The sequence below is a fragment of the Gekko japonicus genome, unplaced genomic scaffold (genome assembly GCF_001447785.1).
Source record: "Gekko japonicus isolate JY-2015 unplaced genomic scaffold, Gekko_japonicus_V1.1 scaffold46, whole genome shotgun sequence".
Classification (NCBI taxonomy): domain Eukaryota; kingdom Metazoa; phylum Chordata; class Lepidosauria; order Squamata; family Gekkonidae; genus Gekko; species Gekko japonicus.
Genome location: NW_015169173.1, coordinates 1,362,634 through 1,383,659, shown reverse-complemented (window position 1 = coordinate 1,383,659; position 21,026 = coordinate 1,362,634). Strand labels below are relative to the sequence as shown.

The 21,026-nt window shown below is 39.8% G+C and overlaps 1 protein-coding gene across 2 annotated transcripts in view; it reads left to right on the top strand.

Annotated features, from left to right (window-relative positions):
* PWWP2A (PWWP domain containing 2A) overlaps positions 1 to 17,757 on the top strand; it is a 28,221-nt gene extending 10,464 nt beyond the window's left edge. Inside the window, exons 2-3 of one of the 2 annotated variants that reach the window (XM_015415848.1) lie at positions 2,106 to 3,058; positions 17,153 to 17,757. In XM_015415848.1, coding sequence (XP_015271334.1) covers positions 2,106 to 3,058; positions 17,153 to 17,166 — 967 coding nt within the window. In that variant the 3' untranslated portion in view covers positions 17,167 to 17,757. Of the gene's footprint in view, positions 1 to 2,105; positions 3,789 to 17,152 lie in introns of both variants that reach the window. The other variant, XM_015415847.1, reaches the window with a different exon arrangement.
* The last annotated feature ends 3,269 nt before the right edge of the window (positions 17,758 to 21,026 follow it).

The following is a 21,026-nucleotide window of genomic DNA, read 5'->3' as shown; positions in this document are numbered from 1 at the left end:
GTGTAACTCTTTAGAACTGTACTGTTGGTACATTCACAGTTGTGATGATTCTGCAAAAACAGCACTTTAAATAATATGCATAAGCCATTATTTTCTTATTTCTGACTGAATTTCTTACTGGTGGTACCACTAATTAGAAAATAAGCTATTTGCTGTATGTGCTTAGCTTCTTTGACATTCTAACATGTAGGAATCTAGACAATTCAGGACTTGATAAATATTTCATACTCTTAGGTAACAGCCCTGAATAAATTCAACAGGAAATAGATTTCAGATTACCAGGATGCTGAAGTAAGAGTATCAGTTATGCCAGAATTCTTGTGGCAGAACTAAAACTTGCTCTTATGATAATGCATAAAGCAGCTTTAGTGGTTTTAAGGGTATTGTTCATTCAGAATTCTGCAGCATTTGCATTTTGAGTTTGAGAATAGAATTCATAAGTAGATTGTACCAAAAACATACCTTTTCTTTTTGAAAATATGACATATATGCTGTATAACACCCTCCACCGGTTACATCATTATGAGGGTTTATATATTTCTGATGCCGTGGTTAAAGTTGTGTCAAACAAACATAAAAAATAGTTTGTTCATTTCTCTTTTTTTAAAACATCATGGTTATGGTGGTAGTAATATTGCTGTTAAAATGTTCTGGTAGCAGATTAGACCACAGTTGAGGGCCATATGCATCTGTTTGTGACTTAAGATGGCTGGTGGGTTGCTTGGGGGGGGGAGATTTGTTTTTTATGCATTTTATGCATTATTTTTAATGCAATAAGATCATGCTATAGAATGATGAGCTGGATTTGAGTCCAGTAGCACCTTAAGAGACCAACAAAAGTTTCAGGGGGTGTAAGGACTTTTGAGAGTCGAGGCTCCCTTTGTCATGCACTTTGTCTTGAAAGGTTATACCATGAAACCCTTGCTGATCTCTAAGGTGCTACTGGACTCAGATCTAACTGTTCTATTGTAACCAACACAGCCACCCTCTGAAATTGTAGAGTGGGTCATTCTTTGGTCCTAATCTATAGACTGATCATAGCAGAAGAAGATGGAGGTCAAATCTTTCCCATGTTGCAATGAATAAGGACATAGTGCTGTTACAGAGTTCAGTGGGGTAGCAGTCGGTTCGTGCATTGAACGGTATAGGAGTTTCTTGTGGTTAATTTAAAAATCAAGATTAAATTGAGATGTGTCAACTGGAAGTTGGCTGAATATCTGTGCTGAGGGATGATGTTGTGTAACAAGTTATTACTAATGACAAATCACAAGCACGTGTCAAAAGTTTTCTAAAAGTTTGATCTGTGAGTATATTGAAGATTGAGAGAAAGCTATTATATGAAAAGAAGTGCTGCAATTTGATGGTGATTGATATGAAAGCTCTTATTATTTTTACTTTTCCAAGTTGCCACACAATAGCTCTGAGACATTTAGTCATCGTTTACCTCTGTTGTTGCTAATCATCTTCACAAAAAAGTGTTGTGTACAACATATAGTGTATAAAATACAAAGAAATAGCTAGCATGGATATCAATGTGTATCCAAGGAATAAAAAAAGATGCCTATAAGTACCTTGAGAGCAGCTTGAGGATTATAAGTGAAAGGAAAACATTTTTTTGTTGAGGCTCTGTCATAGCAGCTTGTATGTCGCCCTTTCACCAAGCCCCATCCATGCCAATCATTTAACACTAGCATGAAGCAAAACCTATTGCTGAAAGCATCCAAGGTGTGGCTTTAGCATTGCATGAGGTAGCACAGCCATGCTATCACAGAAATTTGACATAATTTCTACCAATTAGTAGTTTCTGCCTTTGCATCCAAGTTATTTGCCTTTACTTCTAAGAACTCTGGGAGAGTGGGGTCAGTTTCTTGCATGGCATGAATTGAGACCCTTCCAATTCTCTGTGTGGAGAACTGGGGGGAGGTGAGTTCAAGATGGAGTGTTTCTCATTTAGTGTGGTAATGGTGTGTTCTATAATAATGCATGGATTGTAAAACAATAATGATCACATTCAATAATGATCACATCCTCTTAAAGACGGGTAAAAAGATGGGCATAAGGACTGGGGATAAGCAGTTAACTCTGTCTATGTCTCTTTCTTTAAGGTTTGGACCCCATGGAATCCCTGTGACCATCTTTCCTAAAAGGGAGTATAAGGATAAACCTGAGGCAATGCAGCTCCAAAGTAAATCATTCCAAGATGAGACACAGGTGAAGTGTGAAGCAAATGGTGTAGTCACGGACTCTTCTCCCATCCAGCCATCAGAACCTAACCTGGCTAAAAACCTATGGACTTCCAAACCACCTCCCCTTTTCCACGAGGGAGCACCCTATCCTCCTCCTTTGTTTATCAGGGACACATATAACCAGTCAATACCTCAGCCTCCGCCTCGGAAAATTAAACGGCCCAAGCGGAAACTGTACAGGGAGGAACCCACTTCAATTATGAATGCTATCAAACTACGACCTAGACAGGTCTTGTGTGACAAGTGTAAGAACAGTATTGTTGCAGAAAAAAAAGAAATTAAAAAGAGCAGCAATGCAAGTGACTCCTCAAAATATGAGGATAGTAGAAAACGAAGAAACGAGAGTGTAACTACTGTGAATAAAAAATTTAAAACTGATCATAAAGTTGATGGTAAAAGCCAAAATGAAAGTCAGAAAAGGAATTCTGTGGTCAAAGTTGCAAATATTGCCCACAGCAGAAGCAAAGTAGTCAAAGTTTCCACTCAAGCAAATACATCAAAAACACAATTAAATACTAAGAAAGTTCTCCAGAGCAAAAACATGGATCATGCAAAAGCTCGGGAAGTTTTGAAAATAGCCAAAGAGAAGGCACAAAAGAAACAGAGTGCAACCCCCACTTCCAAAAATGCACATTCAAAGGTCCATTTCACAAGGCGTCTTCAGAACACCAGCTCAGGTTCCCTGCCCCCGCGATTGCGCCTAAAGCCACAAAGGTACCGAAATGAAGAAAACGACTCTTCTCTCAAGACAGGGCTTGAGAAATTGCGGAGTGGCAAGCCCCAGTCTCGCTGCTCCTCTACCCGCTCAGCAGGTGAGGCCCCTTCAGAAACTCAGAGCCCCTCAGAAGGCCCTGAAGAGGCTAACATTGAGGTTCAGGACACAAATGAAGTGCATGTACCTGTTGATCAGGATGAACAGCAGACATTGGGCAAGAGAGGCAGCAAAAGCAATATAACAGTTTACATGACCCTTAATAAAAAGAAATCTGACTCTTCCAGTGCATCAGTGTGTAGTAGTGATAGCACAGATGACTTGAAGTCCACCAACTCTGAGTGTAGTTCTACTGAAAGCTTTGATTTTCCGCCAGGCAGCATGCATGCACCTTCCTCCTCCTCCTCGTCCTCTTCAAAGGAAGAGAAAAAGCTCAGTAATTCCTTGAAAATGAAAGTCTTTTCAAAAAATGTCTCTAAATGTGTCACACCAGATGGCAGGACCATATGTGTAGGAGACATTGTTTGGGCCAAAATATATGGCTTCCCTTGGTGGCCAGCCCGTATTCTTACCATTACTGTGAGCCGGAAAGATAATGGCCTTTTAGTCCGACAGGAAGCACGTATTTCATGGTTTGGGTCCCCAACAACATCTTTCCTTGCTCTTTCACAGCTCTCCCCTTTTTTAGAAAACTTTCAGTCGCGCTTTAATAAGAAGAGAAAAGGTCTTTACCGCAAGGCCATTACAGAAGCAGCCAAAGCTGCTAAGCAGCTAACTCCTGAAGTCCGGGCCCTGCTGACACAGTTTGAAACATGAACATGAAAAGTAAGGTAGGCAAGAAATGTGGAGGCTCCAATGAAATGTATAGACTAGCTTAATACCATGAAGGACTTGGCCAATTAAACAAAGATTGCACTCAGTTGGCTGCTTTTTTGTACTGAAATTTCCATTTGTAGCAATGTCTTCACTGAAAGTTATACTTAACAAATTGTACATGCAATCAAATTAACATAAAGTGAGATCTCAGTATTTTTCAAGAGGACTCTTAAAAAAAATTTTTTTTGTGAAAGTTTAAAATTCCTCTGACCACCCATGCACAGGAGCCATAACCTCAGCCGAAGAGCAGTTAATTTGCAGGGAATTTTTACTAGTTTCTACCCACTATATATACCATGTCAGTGTGTGGAAGGGGGGTGGGAGGTAAATAAAAGAAATGGAAGTTACAGGAATTACCCGAATTCTCCACCTTAAACGCAGAACCCTTGGCCCTGTCTAAGCCTTTGAACTTTTTATTTAAATATTTTTACTTAAAATTTATTCTAATTGGCTAAGTCTGCCAGTGTGGGTGGGCCCAAAAGCATTCACGGCTATACCCAAAACACTTTATTTTATACAGTCAATTTTTAATCCTTTTAGAAATCAATTTCAGCTGAAATTGATTACCCATTAGTAGATGAGTCTTGGTGGTCATTTCTTTCCAGACACTCTGTCTATGCTATGCACCCAGGGATACCAGTATGAACTTCAGGGTTTGGCAAGTTAAGAGGAAACCTGTTGCTCCTAGGCAGGTCTGAAAAGTCCCTCAGTGTTTGGGATCAAGGGCTGTTAATGCTGCATAGGTGTGAATCATAACTTCCTAGAGTGGGGTGGGGGTTTCCTAGGACAATTGTCCTGAAGGGTTAGCTTGAGAGTTTTTGTGTTGTGTAAATAATTGGTCAGATTTTTTCCCTGACTTCCTGTTCTTAAATTCTTAGGCTACGTCCTAGTAAATTACACTTTGTGAACTGTCAGATGTGTAATTGTTGCATTTGGATGTACCGAATTGCATTTTTAAAAAATATTTCCATTTAAGGTATCTGTTTGCAGGTCAGAAAATATGGAAATTGTAATTGTGTAATGCTCTGAAATGTACAAAAATTGTAAATAAAATTGACTAAATCTAATTATTTGTGTGTGTTTCTCAAAAAGCTTTGAAAAAAATCAGGAAACAAAGCTGATTCTGTTCAAACAATATTTAGGAGACACTTAAAAATGGAGTTAATTCTTGTTCAACACCATCTAAATTAGGTTTCCTTTCTGCATATAAAATCATTGATGTGTATAAGTATGGTTTTAATTTTTATATAAATTGTTTTCTGTGAGTAAACACTTTTCAGCTGTTCTACAACAATAGTGTCTTTCCAGGGATAAGTTTTTCCACCATTCCATGTTACTAGATAGTAAGTGTCCACACATATATGAGTGCTTCTGCATCTCTCTTGCTCAGTGTTGAGCATTTTTATGCAGTTCATTTACTTAAACACTGCACTGTCTAATGGGCTCAGTTTGGTACTTTTTCTTTTTTCTTTCTTACACCCTTGCTTAAAAAGTGCCTAATTTCATCCTTAAGAAATTCAGAGTTATTTTACATGAGTAGGTTCTTAGAAATGGGAAAGAATTAAAACTAAATTCAGATTGTATAACCCAAATACACAATATAAAGAATTAATGATCCCAAAGGCTCTGTTGTGACAGTATGATGCTAAGGTATGTGTTTTTACTTAATATTCAAGCTTGAATCATAATTTCATTTTAAGACGTTAACCTGGTTACTCTCATGCCGTGTACATAGTTTTGAAATCTATTGTAGCAAAAAAATCATTATGATCTTAAGTGATAAATTTCCTAATCTACAGAGAAATTAACTTCCAAAGTAATCCAGTCAATGCTTTTTGAACTTAGAAAACACACAAAATTAATGCCTCAGTAGTATGCAATTTGTTTCACTCCTGTATAGTGTATTCTCTTTCCTGCAAACAGAAATAAATGTAGTGTGTGGTTCTATTTTAATTTTTTAAGGCAGGCTGTGCTTGATTTTTTTTAAATGCACAATGTAGTTGACAGCTTTTAATGGCTGATGCAGGCTTGAAAATGCAGCTAGACTCAAGGCCACATGTTACAAGATCAGAAGGTTTAGACAGGTTACCTGCTGCTTTTGTAAGACATGAGCCAGCCCTCCCTCAACAACAGCACATAATCAAAGATTATGTCAATACTCAGTTGTGCAAGTCCTCCTGATAATATGCCACCTTCCACATTAGAAGTACTATCAAGGGTCTAATCAGTTTCCAAAGGCTAAATGGGACCTTGCCTTCAAAGTTATGCTGTGCACAGTGTCTTAACTCTGCACTGTTTACCGTTCAGCCTATAGGTTGCAGTCTGACAGGTTGTGCCTGACATAATAGTCCTGAGCAGGAAGTGCTGTCATCATAAAATTTTATTTTCACTTTTCCCAACACACCTTGCTTTTTATGTACGGTCGGTGCTGTTTTCAAAACATGTGGGCTTTCAAAATTTTATTAGTTTGAATTGCGGGGTTCTTTAGTGATGTATTGATGTCATCCATGATGACTTAATGTCATATTATTAACTTGCATGGTTTGACTTTTCCCTCAAACATTAGGTAATGTCAGTTTATTTTCTGCAAGATATTGGATTAGCTGTATAGACCCATACTATTTATTTTTTTGCCAGCAAAAGCAGTTGTTTAAAAACAAATAGGAGCTTGGCTTCAAAGATCCAGACTGTGGCAGAGCAGGGGGACTGGTTTTCTGTTTGTCTGCAGCCCATTTGCAGAGGGATGCCAAGGTGGGATGCGTCCTGACTCCCCTGCAAGCAGAATCTTTGCAGCCAAACCACTGACTTATTTTGGATAAAGTATTTTGAGAGGTTTGTTGAGAGGTTCTGGCCATATTTTGAAAATAACACCTTGTCATTTGGGTGCAACATTTTGTATATTTGCCTTAGGTTGCAGGCAATCTGGTTTATTTATCTGCTTCCACCGTTTTGTTTTTGCAGTGTAGGCATCAGTGAACATAGCTTATAAACATGTGGCTTCAAACTAGATGACTTTTAAAAATCAGCTCTTCTATTTTAGCATTTACTGTTTTGTACTGTTGAGCTATGGGGATATAGGGTGTTCTGAAATAGAATGAAATTACTGATAGAACAGATGGCTTGTTGCCGTCTACTTCTGTATTTTGTAATTACAAGAATCGTCCTGGGCAAGTTATGTGCAGACATCTCAGTGGAACTCAAATGCACAGACCTGTGTTACTTGAAGAGTTATAGCTGTGACTTTACAAGATGCACAAATCTTGGCATTGTTCAGATCTAGCTTAATTAATGGCAGATGCATAAGGTGTAGCTTAGTGGCATTAACTGCATGACTAGTGCCAGTGCAGTTGGTCTATCCTGCAGTTTAGAAGTCTGGCAGAAGCTTTTGCAAAACAGTCACAAAGAGCATGCTCCTGACCAACCCCCAAACTCTTCATTATAACTTGAAGAGCAGCTTCAGAAAAGCAACTATGGAGGTCAAAAATAAGATGTGCCTGTGGAATGTATGTGTTCTATTCGTCTGTACTGCAGTCATGGTAACTTATCCATACAAGTATTGGCTGTGCAATAAGAACTGACCAGCAAGTTAAAATAACATTTTAAAATAGCTGATAGCCTGTCTTATAGATAGTTCCCCCAACAGTTTGATAATGAGCAAAAGGCTTGCTTGGGAAAAGTCAGATGCAGGGCTATTTTTGGGCAGGAACGCACAGGACTGGAGTTCCGGCTGGCTCCCAATTTGGCCACGCCCAGCAGGAACTCATTAGCATAATAGGCCACACCCCACAGCAGCAACTCATTAGGATTGGCTACATTAAGGGTGTGTGGCCTAACATGCAAAGAAGTTCCTGCTATAAAAAAAGGCCCTGGGTTTTGACAACAAACAAGGTAAACAGAATAACAAGCAAAAGGTGGGTGTGGCTGGATGAGCACACTTCTGGTAACATGGGGGTGTGGCCTAATGAGCTGTGCTGTTGGGTGTGGCCCAATATGGGTGTGGCCTATTATGCTAATGAGTTCCTGCTGGGCTTTTCCTACAAAAAGAGCCCTGGAGATGTGTGTGGTATAGAGTGACTAGGTGGCATGAAGCATAACTGGATTAGCCTCTGAAGGAAAGGAGGCATTTCTACTTCCTTTTCAGTGTCTTGTTCTTTTGGAAGTCACATCCCACAAATGTAGTAGTAAATGGTCTGTGTGTAAGTAAGCTGGTCAGTTGATGGATTCCTGAGCAGCTGATAATAAGCAAGGAAGGCAGTTCAGTGAGAAATGGCATAAGTAATGAGGTTGCTGCATCTAGAAAGGACAGAAGCTGAGCTGAATGCATACATCTTGTTCCATATTAAACTGACTGGGTAATGTGTGTGTGTGTGTGTGTGTGTGTGTGTGTGTGTGTGTGTGTGGGCAATGCTGGATTTGAAATAAAATTGGGACCCACACTGAATTTGTCTTCATAAAGGAAGAGTAACAGTTGCTGGAGTTATTAGTCAAGCTGGCTGCTGAATTAATATAGCTATTTAAAAATGTCTAAGAAGAAATATTTTGGAAAGGAGATATAGTGCAAGTCTGGATTTTTGGTAGGGAAATTATAAAAGCCTCAGTGGGTGAGGTGAATGACTCATTTGACAAGTGCCTGTTATTGGAGGGGTATTCCAGGGCCTTCCAATTTCCTTCAATCACACTTGCGTGTAAATTGTTAGTTCCCAATATTCTGTCCCATTCCAGCATGATGATAATCACATTGACATTATTGCTGAGGTTGAATTTGGGGGTTAATCTCTCTGTTCCAGTCTACTCTAATGTCCAGATCAGCATACAGAGCCTTGCTAACAAAGCCCTGGGGTCTCAGCAGAGTGGATAAAGGAAGGATGTACCAAGCTCATCAGATCCAAAGTTGCACTGTATTTTAATTGCAGGTAATGCCATGCTATTAAAGATTATTATTTTTATTGTTAATACTGATCTCAGTTAAATAATAAAAAGAGGTAGGGCTGTGCAAATAGGAGTGGGCTTGGCTCTCAGACCTGAAATCACCAGTGAGATGTTACTGGCTCATAGCAAGAGCTGAAAAGTGAGCTCCTTTGAAGGCAAAACCTGCTTTCCATGCTTGACTGTGGGGTGACCTGGCCCTCACTGATGATGGAGGCGGATATGCCTTTGTGCAGAAGTGCTTTGTATATCCAGGCATCCCTTGTAGTATACAAATTCTCCTTCATGTGCCTCACCATCCATCATGGTTTCTTCCCTTCAATAACAGTCCCTTACATCTTATGTTTACACATTGTTAGGTGCTATGGCAAGCCAATTCAAAAGGAATTACATGAGAATATATTTTGTTAATGTTTACCTATTGCACACTGCTTTTATTTGGTGCCCTCTGCTTTAATTATACAATGTAAGATTATTTTTGATAATAGGTATAAAAATATAAACTCTCAACCCTTTTTTCTTACACACACATACATAGTTGCTTATACCATGACTCTCTTAACAGCAAAACAGTTGCTTGATAAATTCCTAAAAATATTACCCATTTTCTTTGGTTTTAGCGTATGGATCTCTCCTCAGTTTTCCTTCCTCCTAGTTGTCATTTCCAGCTCCAGGGAAGTTTATTCCCAGCAATGTGCAACTCACATGGGGAAACGGAGCTGTAGGAAGGGGACAATTACATTTACTCTTGCCTGATGAAAAAAGTAGGAGGAGCAGTTTTACCCCCTTCCCTGTGCCGTGTGGTGGTTGGTACACATGTCCTGTGACTCTGGGACTCAGCTTCCTGAGGCCAGAAAGGACTGCTGGAGGAAGGAAAGATCCACAGTCCTTATGCCCATGGATTGCTGGATACAACCACTATATAACTTTCTGGATGTACAAAGCAGATTACAGAGATTTTTTTATAGCACCAGTATGCAAGGTATAATACTAGTCTTAGTCCATAAATCATTACTATGTGAATTTCTCATATGAAACGACGTGTCTTGAGTGCATGTAGAACCTCTGCATGCATAAGTTACCCAGGCAAAGGGGTTTCTCACTTCTGTAAGTAAGCAAATGTTCTTCCAGAAAAGGTAAGTAAAGGTAAAGGTTTCCCTTGCTTGAAAGCCAGTTGAATCCAACTCTAGGGATGCGGTGCTCATCTCCATTTCCAAGCCCAAGAGCCAGGGCTGTCTGAAGACATTTCCGTGGTCATGTGGCTGGCATGACTAAATGCTGAGGTGCATAGAATGCTGTTACCTTCCCACCCAAGCGGTACCTATTTATCTACTTGCAATTTCTTGCTTTCGAATTGCTAGGTTGGTGGGAGCTGGGGCTAAAGACGGGCGCTCACTCCGTCACACGGCACTAGGGTCTCAAACTGCCAAGCTACAGACCTTCCGGTCTGCAGCTCAGTGTCTTAACCCCTGAACCACCGCAGCCCTGAGGCTGAAAAGGCAGAGAGCCACATATATGTGTGGAGTATTCCCCCAATGAAGCAGTAAGTCGTCAAATCTCCAGACCCATGAAAATTGTGAACATGTTTCTCATAAAAATTATTCTGTATCTACAGTCATTTCCATACAGATGCAATCCTTATGTTGGTGGTCAGTGGTTTGCTATATATGATGCATGTAACAATTGAAACCACATTTCTTGCAAGGTACAAGTCAAATGAACATTGGATAACTTCCTTTCCTACATGGGTTTTGGTTTTCACATTCCCCAGTTTCTGTATATCATGAGACTAGAATAATCAGTTCCCTGTATTATTTATTTTTGACTCATTTATACCCTGCCTTTCTCCTTTTGGGAGGAAATGTACCAGCTTATGTCATTCTCCTCCAATTTATCCTCACAACAACCCTATGAGATAGCAGAACAAAGTTTGAGTCCCGTGGCACCTTTAAGACCAACGAAGTTTTTCCCCGGGTATAAGCTTGGTTTTTCCTTTTTTTTTGTGCAAATATATTTATTGGGATTTTATCATATAAGCCTGTATCATACACATATCCATTCCACTAGACTACCAATAAAATCATACAAATTCATTTTTCATTTCTCGCAACACAGAATCGTCAATCAGACATCCAAAATAACATTAATATATAACATTGTTCTTGTTCTTTTACCTATCCTTGAGATTAGTATATTGCCCAATTAACCTTCAAGGCCCTATTGGCAATATGTAGCGTATATACCATTCTGTTTGACTTCTTCTTATATGTTACCAACTTTCTCCATCCTTTGGTAGTCTATAAATTCTTATTTCCAATATGAAAACAGGGTTCGATATCATATTTACTTATTTTCCATTTTCTTTTTATATATTTAAATTTTTTAGTAACTCTTCATCGCCCATATATTACATACATCTTACCTCTGAAGCTTAATCATACTTTTAACTACTAGATTTACTCTCCTGATTCTTAAACATACCTTTTATTTATAGCTGCACCAACCACCTTCAACTCTTTTCTACTAGGTCTTCACCTTCCTTTATTTGCTGTTTCTCATCGGACATCTAAGCAATAGACTATCTTGTCAAGATAAAACCTGAACTTCTCACTACTAAGCTTTCTTATACCACTATACATCTATAAATAAATACATATTTAAATAAACATTATCCATTTAACAATGATCAGATACTTTACAGTTTACATCCTTGATTTACCAATTCATCGCCCCCAATAAATCCTTTTTATTCTTAAATCATTAATTCAGTAATTCCTATTATTACCCAATATTCCATTAGATCCTTGTCTAGATTGATATTCCCTCTTTTTTTTCCAATAAAGTCAAAACATATAATTAAGGGACCATAAAAACAAAAAACAAAAAAAACCCCAAAACAAGCCCATTATACAAAATTAAATGCATTCATATTCATTCTCAATTTCATTAATCCCTCTAATCATCTGTAAAGCATTCATTCTTTCTTTCTGTATAAATTATTTTCCACCCAAAACACCAACCATTTAGTTTTCTACCCAATTTACCAACTTTCCCCCCCATATTTTATATTATTTATTAATTTATTAATGCTCTTCAAAAAGGTCCAATTGATGTCCCATTTCCCACTAAATCAATTTCTGGCTTCATTATTCCCTCCTATTCTCCTATGGCGCTCACAGGTACCACTAAAACAAAAAGAAAAAGAAAAAAAGAAACATAAAAGACAGTATGCAAACAATAAATACATTCACGGTCAATTATTCCATCTAGTCATGTATAGGGTATAAACCACTTTTCTTTCTATATATTCTATTTTTTCTCTTAAACATTAACAGTCTATTTTTCTGCTCCAACATATCGACATGCCTTCGTTCTTTGTGCCTTCTTTGCTTCCCCAGCTTCCCCTTGCTCTTTTTCAACCATTCGACTTTCAGTCTTTTACTGTCCTCTTTAAATTTCCAAGCCCGTCTTTTCCACCTTTTAATCCTTCCAACTCTTTCTCTTTCATACTTCATCCATCACTTGTTATGTTTAAGTAGTCCTGTTTTAACACTTCTTGGGGGTTTTTTTAGTCCCTTCCCAACTTTTTCACTTGGCTGATATTCCTTCTCTTGTAGAGACCCCGGTTTTCCTTCCTTAAGGTCAGCGCAGCTCTCCCTTTGGAGCTCATCTAGTTCCTTCACAATGGGTTGTTCCCCTTCCACTGTCTTTTCAGCTCCTCTCTGGATATTGTCCAATTTTACTGCTAATTTCAAACATGCCTCCTTGCATTCTTTCTGTACCACGTCTCTCAAAATTCTTAGGAACTGCCCCACAGTTAGTTCACCCACCTCAGCGTTTTCATCGTAGTCCTGGTCAGTTTCGGACTCCTCCGCCATTTTCTCCAACGCTCTCCTGATCCTTTTTCTCACAAACAGACCTTTCTCTCTGTAACCCTTTCCTTCAGTCACTTTTCCTCTTTTTTATCTCTTTGCCAACTGCACCAGTTCAGTAAATACGAAAACGCCAGCAGTTATATCTTTTCTTCCCCGCCTCGGATAGTAACCCAGCCTTCCGTCTCCTATTTCTCCCAGCCGCTTCACTCCTTCACTTAGACATTTTGTTTTGGGGATTTTCCGTAAGACTTCAAAAATAGTTACTCACACTGTCTCTCCCGTGTTGCCGTGTTGGTAGCCTGTTGCCTCTTGTTTTAATTAGAAGGTCTGGATGGCAGCGGCTAGTCCAAACATGGCGGCAGCCATGTTCTTCCCCTTCAAAATGGTCCCGTATCAGGGCTGTTTCTGGAACCCCCCCACTTTGCCAAGTGCGGGAGGGGCCAAAAAAAGTGCCCCCTACTCCAGCCCTCACTCCGAGAGGGCTGGCCAAGTTCTCCCGATGGTCGGGAGACTTGGTAAAGTCCGTAGAAGGTTCAGGCAGGACGGAGCGAGCCGCACCCTGCCCGTCGCCGCGCCGGGCACCGCTCTCCAAGCTTGGTTTTTCCAATGTATTTGAAGACGTCTGCATGTACACGAAAACTTATAGCCAGAATAACACTTTGTTGGTTTTAAAGGTACCACTGGACTCAACCTTTGTTCTGCTGCTTCATGGCTACCTACCTGAACATATGAGATAGGTTAGGCTGAGAGAGTATGACTGGTCCATGGTAACTCTGAAAACTTCCATGGCATTAGTAGGGTTTCAAACCCAGGTTGCCCAGATCCTAGTCTGACACTCTGAACCATTACACACCACTGGCTCTCTGTATGCAGCAGTGACAGCATCATAGAAAGTAAATTGAAATAAATGCCTGTTTATTATCTGAACTCTTGGGGTTGGGTTTATCATTTCCATTCTGTAAACAGCGGAGCCTTTCTCTTAAACGAGAGTTGCATGGGCAGGAGCCTCTCTTGGTTGGAGGACGGCTCCAGTTAGCAGAGCAGAAAATCTAGCCCCTAGGCTTTATGGTAAAAGAAACTAATGGCCCTAAATTCTGTTCTTGCTTTTATTGTGAGGAAAGAAAAACAAGGTGCAGTTTAAAAAGACAAACTTTGAACCAGAACTTTGCATACAGTTTGCCCACGTATATATGTACGAAGTATAGATGTGCAGAATCAATACCTAAGAGTGAAGTCTTAATAAGTTGCAGTTTGTCCTCTCAAGCGCCTAAAAATGGTATTTTATGACAATTGAAAAAGATTTCTGGATTCTTTAACCCATTTGGTTCATCGTCTGTTTCTGTTCCTAGAATTCAGCTTCTGATTCCTGTTCAAGCTATATTCCTTGTTTTTAACATGAGGATTCTTTTAATTCCCCTGCTCCCATTGGATTATCGTATAGGAAACTCTGTTCTCCTGAGCCACTGAAAGCCAGAATCCTGTAGTGATTCCCCTTATAAGGCTTATGAATTGTCCAACTTTGACCGCTATTCGTTGGACAGGGTATTCCACTAGCTTGCCTCCGGATTTGAGTCTCCATTATATGGACTGGTGGTCTAGTGCCCTCTGTTTGTAGCCTTGGTTTTCTGGCTTAACTATCTTGAGTCCTCTTGCTTTGCTTCCAGAAGTTGAAGAGAGCCTCTGCTTGTATTTGGGACGCCATACACAATCCAGAGCTCTCCCTGTTTCTGTTTGCTATCTTTGGCTGGCCCGTTTTCCATGGAACTAAACAGAGAGAACTCTTTAGGTACAGCTGTCCCTGAATAGCAGGGTTACATTGCTGTGCATGCTGAAGAAGTGCAAGGACATACTTTCTTTGCTCTTGGACACAGTTGTTTCTCCAAAATAAGACCCTTGGCAGTCTCTCCCTCACAGTGTGAATCTTTCAGCCTTCAGACTACTCTTTTCTGGCTGCCAGTTCTATTTTAGTTTGGTGGTTCATTGAGTGTAGAGTTGTGAAATGTTGTTACTTTTATGTTGTATGACTTCAAGGCAGGGATCTTATTGTTTGTTTCAGGACTGAAAATAGCCCCATCCCAGTATTGCTGTGTCAGCGCAATGCATAGAATGGGTCACATCAGCCACAGTTACCAGCACATCATTTAAAAAGCATGATGTTATAGGAATATCATGGTAACATTCCAAGCAAAAATTCTGACAAAAGTAAGATCAGACTGTAAGTCTGTTAGTGTGGCATCTTCCTGGAAGATTCACCACTTACCACTGGAGTGAAGTTACACTTCTATTTTTTAGTGGGAACCTTTGATGCTAAGGGAGACCATGAGTGGCCAGTTGTCTGTCCAGTCAACATTGCTGCTCTCCCTCCTTCTTTGTAATTGGAGGTGGGGATTTACAAAGTACCATCCTAAGCAGTTACATACATTGACTTCAGTTGACATAGAAAGGTGTAAATCTGTTCAGTGGCATGGTATGCTGGCTAATCTTGTATTAAAAGACTAATTCTTCCCTGAGAGACAGCATTAGAAAAAGGAGACTATTCTGTGTGAGAAACTTCTGTCCTTTCTATGTGACGTTTACCCTCTTTACTTTTTTAATTTAAGCATAGAGTTGGACTTGACTGGCTTTCGAGCAAGGGAACCTTTACCTTTATCACATGTTGGCTGGCAGGAGCATTCTTCCCAAAGCTCTCTGGTCTAATTATTTTATTGATTTCATTTACACCCCACCTTTCTCCCAAAGGGGGACCCAACATGGCTTACATTTTTCTCCTCTCTATTTTATCCTCACAACAACCTTGTGGAGTAGGTTAGGCTGAGCATGGCTGGCCCAGGGTCACCCAGGAAGATTCTGTAGTGGAGTAGGGATTCAAACCTGAGTCTCCCAGATCCTTGTCTAACCACTATGCCTTGCTGGTTCTACTTGCACTTTTTCCTTTTGGGTCTTTTGCTCAAGTCACCTGGAGCTGTTTGCTGTACTCCCCGCTGGTTACACGTTTTGTTGTTGTTGTTCAGTCGCAGAGTCGAGTCCGACTCTTCGCGACCCCATGGACCACATCACGCCAGGCTCGCCTGTCTTCCGTTGTTCTTCGGAGTTTGCTTAATTTCATGATCGTTGCCTCGATAACACTGTCTAACCATCTCATCCTTTGCCGTCCCTTTCTTCTTTGACCCTCAATCTTTCCCAGTATCAGGGTCTTCTCCAGTGAATGCTGCCTTCTCATTTGGTGGCCAAAGTATTTGAGCTTCAGCTTCAGTGTCTGGCCTTCCAGGGAACAGTCAGGACTGATTTGATCTTGCAGTCCAAGGGACTGGTTACACACTGCAGTCTAAATTGCAAAAGATTAAGCTGTAGGCTCTGGCCTACAGCTAAATGGCATTTGTGTCTTTCTAGTTCTGTGACTTCAGGCCAGTGAACTGACCTATGGAATACCCTATCTTCTTTTAGGCAACAACCCCAAACATTACTTTTTACTCAGCCTTTTTAAGGAAGGAGTTTTATCTTTTAAAAATTATTTTTATAGTCTGCTCTGCTTCCAACCTAAGGCCTGTTTTATGAGGATCATTGTAGGTTGCTAAATGTTTTATGCTATTATGCTCTGGTTACATTTCTAATAGATAATTTCAATAATATCATGTTGCAGGGCTGGTTTCCGCATACCCTGAGGTGGGGCAGCTGCCAGGGCCCAGGACGTTCAGCCTGGCCCTCACCAGAGCTTCCCTGCCACCCAGCACCACCAGGAAAAGTGCATGTGTGTGGTGCATGCAGCTGGAAGAGTGGGTGGTAGAAGAGCTTACAAGTGACTGAGCAGGCAGGGAAGGACATGTGGACAGGCAGTTGGGGAAGGGCACAGAGGAAAGGAAGTGAGACGAGGGGTGGATGAGCAGGGAGCGTGGCGGTGGGCAGGGGAAGAGGGCCCAAGCACTCTCTCTGCCCAGGGCCCCACAAAACCTGGCTCTGTTATGCCATATTACTTTGTGAGCCACCTTGAGCTGGTTTGCTGGAGAAGGACTGTATACATTTTCCAAATAACTCTTTTAATATGTGTTTAACAGTGGCCTATACAGAAACATGAGCTGTTATGATGTAGTGGCTGAGAAGGCCCAGTCCCTTTCAAAACCTATTTCTTCCATGAACCCAGAGGGGCTGGGGGGGGGGGTCTGAGAAAAGCCACTCAGCCCTTCTTCATCACACTGATCATTCTAACCTACCATGGAGTTGCACGGATTACAAGACAAATATACTTTAAGAGATATGAGCACTCTAAACTGATATGTTAATACTAAGTACTATAATTGATTAAAGTTATGATGTGTTGAGTGTCAGGGGGGTTAGCTGTCAGTGGAATTCATTTGTATGAGCTTAATAGTACTTTCTCCCTCAATTACTCATGGCCAGTAAGCTTGTGCCTGCTGGAACTACAAAATGCTCTGAAGACTTCCAAGGTGGTATAAAAATGAGAAAGCAGAAATGAAAATCTTACTCTTATCCTTTCTCCCTCCCTCTCCTTTTCTCTCCAGCTCAGAGACATTAGTCATCTGTTTGTGTGGATGCTGGCATGAAGAGGGTCACCTAACAAGAAATGACATATGTCTGATATGTCATTTTCTTCTGCAACCTACGTTTGAGTATCATACACTGGGAGAGAACTTCGTTTCTAAAAAGAAAAGACACCACCACCCCTTTCCAGGATACCTGTACTTATTGTAAATTTACTTTGTAATTTTCAGGTGTTAGAAAATATTTTATAAACTGTTTTGCAATAAATAAGGCATGAGCCAAGGAGCCTGTTCCAAATGAACATGGAAGGAACCACTTGAAATACTTGTACGAACCATCACTAAGTGTACTCTTACTCTTCAAATGTGGTAAGTCTGAATAGGCCCCAGCAATGGAGTCAAGATACCTGGAAATTTGGCTGTAAACTTCTGGATATTTACTTTTCTTCTTAACTTGTGTTTATATTCTACATCTTAACAAACTGTAGTCTTTAGTGCAGGTGTTAGCAGAGCTGTATCCTATTACTGGAAGCATGTCCTAATTCAGCTGTGATGTCAAGGTCTGACAAGTCCTGTTTTGAGACCAAGGTTTCCCATTGAGATGCTAGTGACAGTGGTAATATTAAACTCCCATGTAGTTCTTGAGTAGGTATGGCAAAGATCTTCCCTTGTGAAACTTTTTTTTAAAAAAAAAACGGCTTTGGCCAACACTGGGGATCACTTTACAAAAATATTGGAAGACGGTGTCTGCTTATGATTCTCTAGTAGTATGTTCTTTAACAAGAAGAAACTGCTGACAAGGGGGTGGTAATTGATGTGCAAAGTCATTAAGTTCTTTTCTCTTTCTAGTATAGGGACATATTGCACACAGACACTACACAACCCTTAGGGCTCCAATCCAGTTAGTCAATTTTGTTAGTAATGCCCATTGAAAACAATGGGATATGAAGCTCAATCACAACAAATTTGTTCTATCATTTCAATGGCATTTGCTCATTACTGATTTCAACCAGATTAGGTCTTAAGCATTTCTAAGGATACTTGGTTTACATTAACACATAACACACACACACTCCCGATAAAGATGTGTTAAATCTTATTAATGAGCCTTGAGTATATAACCGTGCAATTTAGTTCCATTTATTTAAATGGGAGTAAGGTATAGTTAATTTTCACTGGATTATGCCCACTGTCAAAATAGCTTTTTTTTAAAAAAAAATATCTACTGCTCATTTTTATTACTATTTAATTTTCTTAAAGGCATACCAAGATTCAGCAGGTAGCCTGACAGAGTAACAAGCTCTGAAATAAAATATATGCACAATTGAAAGACTGCTAATATCTGATAACGTCAAGTACTTTTACATAGCAAAATTGTTATTGGTTTTTTATGGCATTAACTATTGCAGACTAAACAGAAAAGATCACTTTTCCAAAGTTACCCATACCAGCAAATACAAACTGAAGTTTACTGCTTCATAATTCCCATGCATGTTGAATTAATTATACTAATTCTCCCCTTGGTAACAGATTTATATTTTTAAAAAGCATTCTAAGCACAGGAAAGATTATTAATTATATATTACAATGCAATTCTATATTAAAATTTAGTATTTAAAAGAAAACCTTTAAAATTATTTATAAAATGGAGAGTCCATAGCAGCTACTTTAAAAATTACCTACATGGTCATATTTAATAGACACTTCAACTGTGCCACTTTTCATAAGACATTGCAGGTGATTTAAAAACACACACATAAATACTGTGTAGTGCTCCCATGTAGATAAAGCAAAGTAAATGCTGTGGTTTTTCGATACAATGATTAGAAATAAATTGGGGGTGAAGGTAGAAAAGATGCTGCAGTGAGTCTATCAGTGCAGAATATTTTGCCTGTAGAAGCAACATGCTGGTTTTAGAGCATTCTCTATATTTGGGGGGGAGGGATTCCTTCTGTAGAGAAGGAACTTACAACTTGGGTGGTAACAATGGCACAAAGTGATAGTTTCTACTCAGGAAAATTGTGTTGGTCTGTACTAACAAGGGTACATGTCTGAACTGGGAGTGGGTGGAGCCAGTAGTGCCTGCATAGACAACATTCTTAAAGCCAGTGCTCTTAGTCTCCTTTGAGAGTACCGACATTGCCCATTTTTCACTTAACACCATTGTGTCATATGGGAGAGATGCAGGTTTCTACTGAAAGATGAAGTAAAGGGAGGGGAGATTTGAAAAACAGACAGGATGGCTAGTTTCTACTTGCTATGAAGGATCAAGTTAAACTGCAGCCATCTTATTTTTCACTTTGAAATAATATTGTCAGGGAAATGTTAGTGGTAGAAGTAATGTACTGCTTTTTACCTTTTTGCTTTAGTTGCTTAATATTTAAGCTTTGCTCCATGCTACCTTTTGTCTGTATACTATATTTCACTATGCCTCCTTCAGTTGGTAGACTTGAAAGAGGAAAACTGATTCACCTTTTAAGGTTTGCTTGAAATTAAATGTTTAAGAATGTTGTGTACCATCTATTTCAAATAAAGCTTTGTTTTTTTCCTCTGCACTTTTAAAAAAAGTTTCACAGCGCAGTCATTCTGTATAGACTTACAATGCAATCCTATGCAGAGTTAGTCCAGTCTAAACGGAATGAAATTACGTGAAGACTGGAGTAATTCTCTTTTTTTTTAAGTACCCGAGGGTACACTTTTATTATTTTTTCCATTATATACTACAGACATACAAACAACCCCCATCTCCCCCCCACAACATATAACACATAACAAGAGACTTTTTCATTTCTTCTGCTTGTTAGATTTCTAAATTCATTATCTATTTTACTCCGCTAAGCTTATCTTTTCTGCGTTCTCAAATTACGTTTATTTATCAGTTGCAGTTACATTATACCAATCGTAGAATCTCTTCCAAGTTTTTTGAAAAGTCCATTCTGTACCGGCTCTCCTGTCAAGTGTTTGTCATTTTCCGCCGTTTCAAATATTTTATTCACGTACTCTTGTTTCGTTGGTATTTCCATTGTTTTCCAATATTTGGCATATACTATTCTTGCAGCTGTCAAAACTGGAGTAATTCTCAACAGCATTGCAATGTCAATTACCAATAGGCCTTTTCTAGCCTGTAACTATGATGTACAGCAAGCCACCCCTCCGTCTCTACAGTCACATGGCAGGGTCATTCCTTTGACATTTATTGATCAGCAATAACAGAGAATCAAAAACTGAGTAGCTATTCAACCTATGTATGTGAAGGAAGCTTAAGAAGAAACTCTACTGAAATTAAGGACATTTTCCTCCCTCCCTTGTTCCAAGGAGCTAAAGGCAGCATATGTGCTTTTACCCATCTCTTATAACACTGCAAGGTAGATTACATTGAAAGACAGTGTTGCAGGCACAAGGGTTTCTACCACTGGATCACAAGTTCTATGGCTTTCTTCCTGCTACAGCAGCCTAAAATGCCACCCCCCCCCCCATCCTGTTCATGCTACTCCCCTCTCTGTGGCCAGCAGTTCTTGCTAGGGATTGGGTGCACACTGGAAAAATATGGTTCACGAACCACAAACCAAACTGGGAGGTCCATTCATGAACCAGACCAATTCGTGGCCCTGCAGTCCTTTAAACAGGGTTTAGAGAAAGCCTGAAAAACAGCTGAGTGACAGGGAGCAGGCTGCCTTATGCAGTCCCTTTAAAATAGAGGTGTCAAACTCATTTGTTATGAGGGCCGGATCTGACATAAACGTCACTTTGTTTGGCCGGGCCATGTGTTCCATAAAATGTAATGCCAGGTACCAGCAATATAAACTATAAAGGACAGCAGCTGGTAAGCTCCAAGTTGGTGTATCCGCACTGCAAGGCCTCGTGGGCTAGGAGGGGGTGCAAAGGAAAATCCATA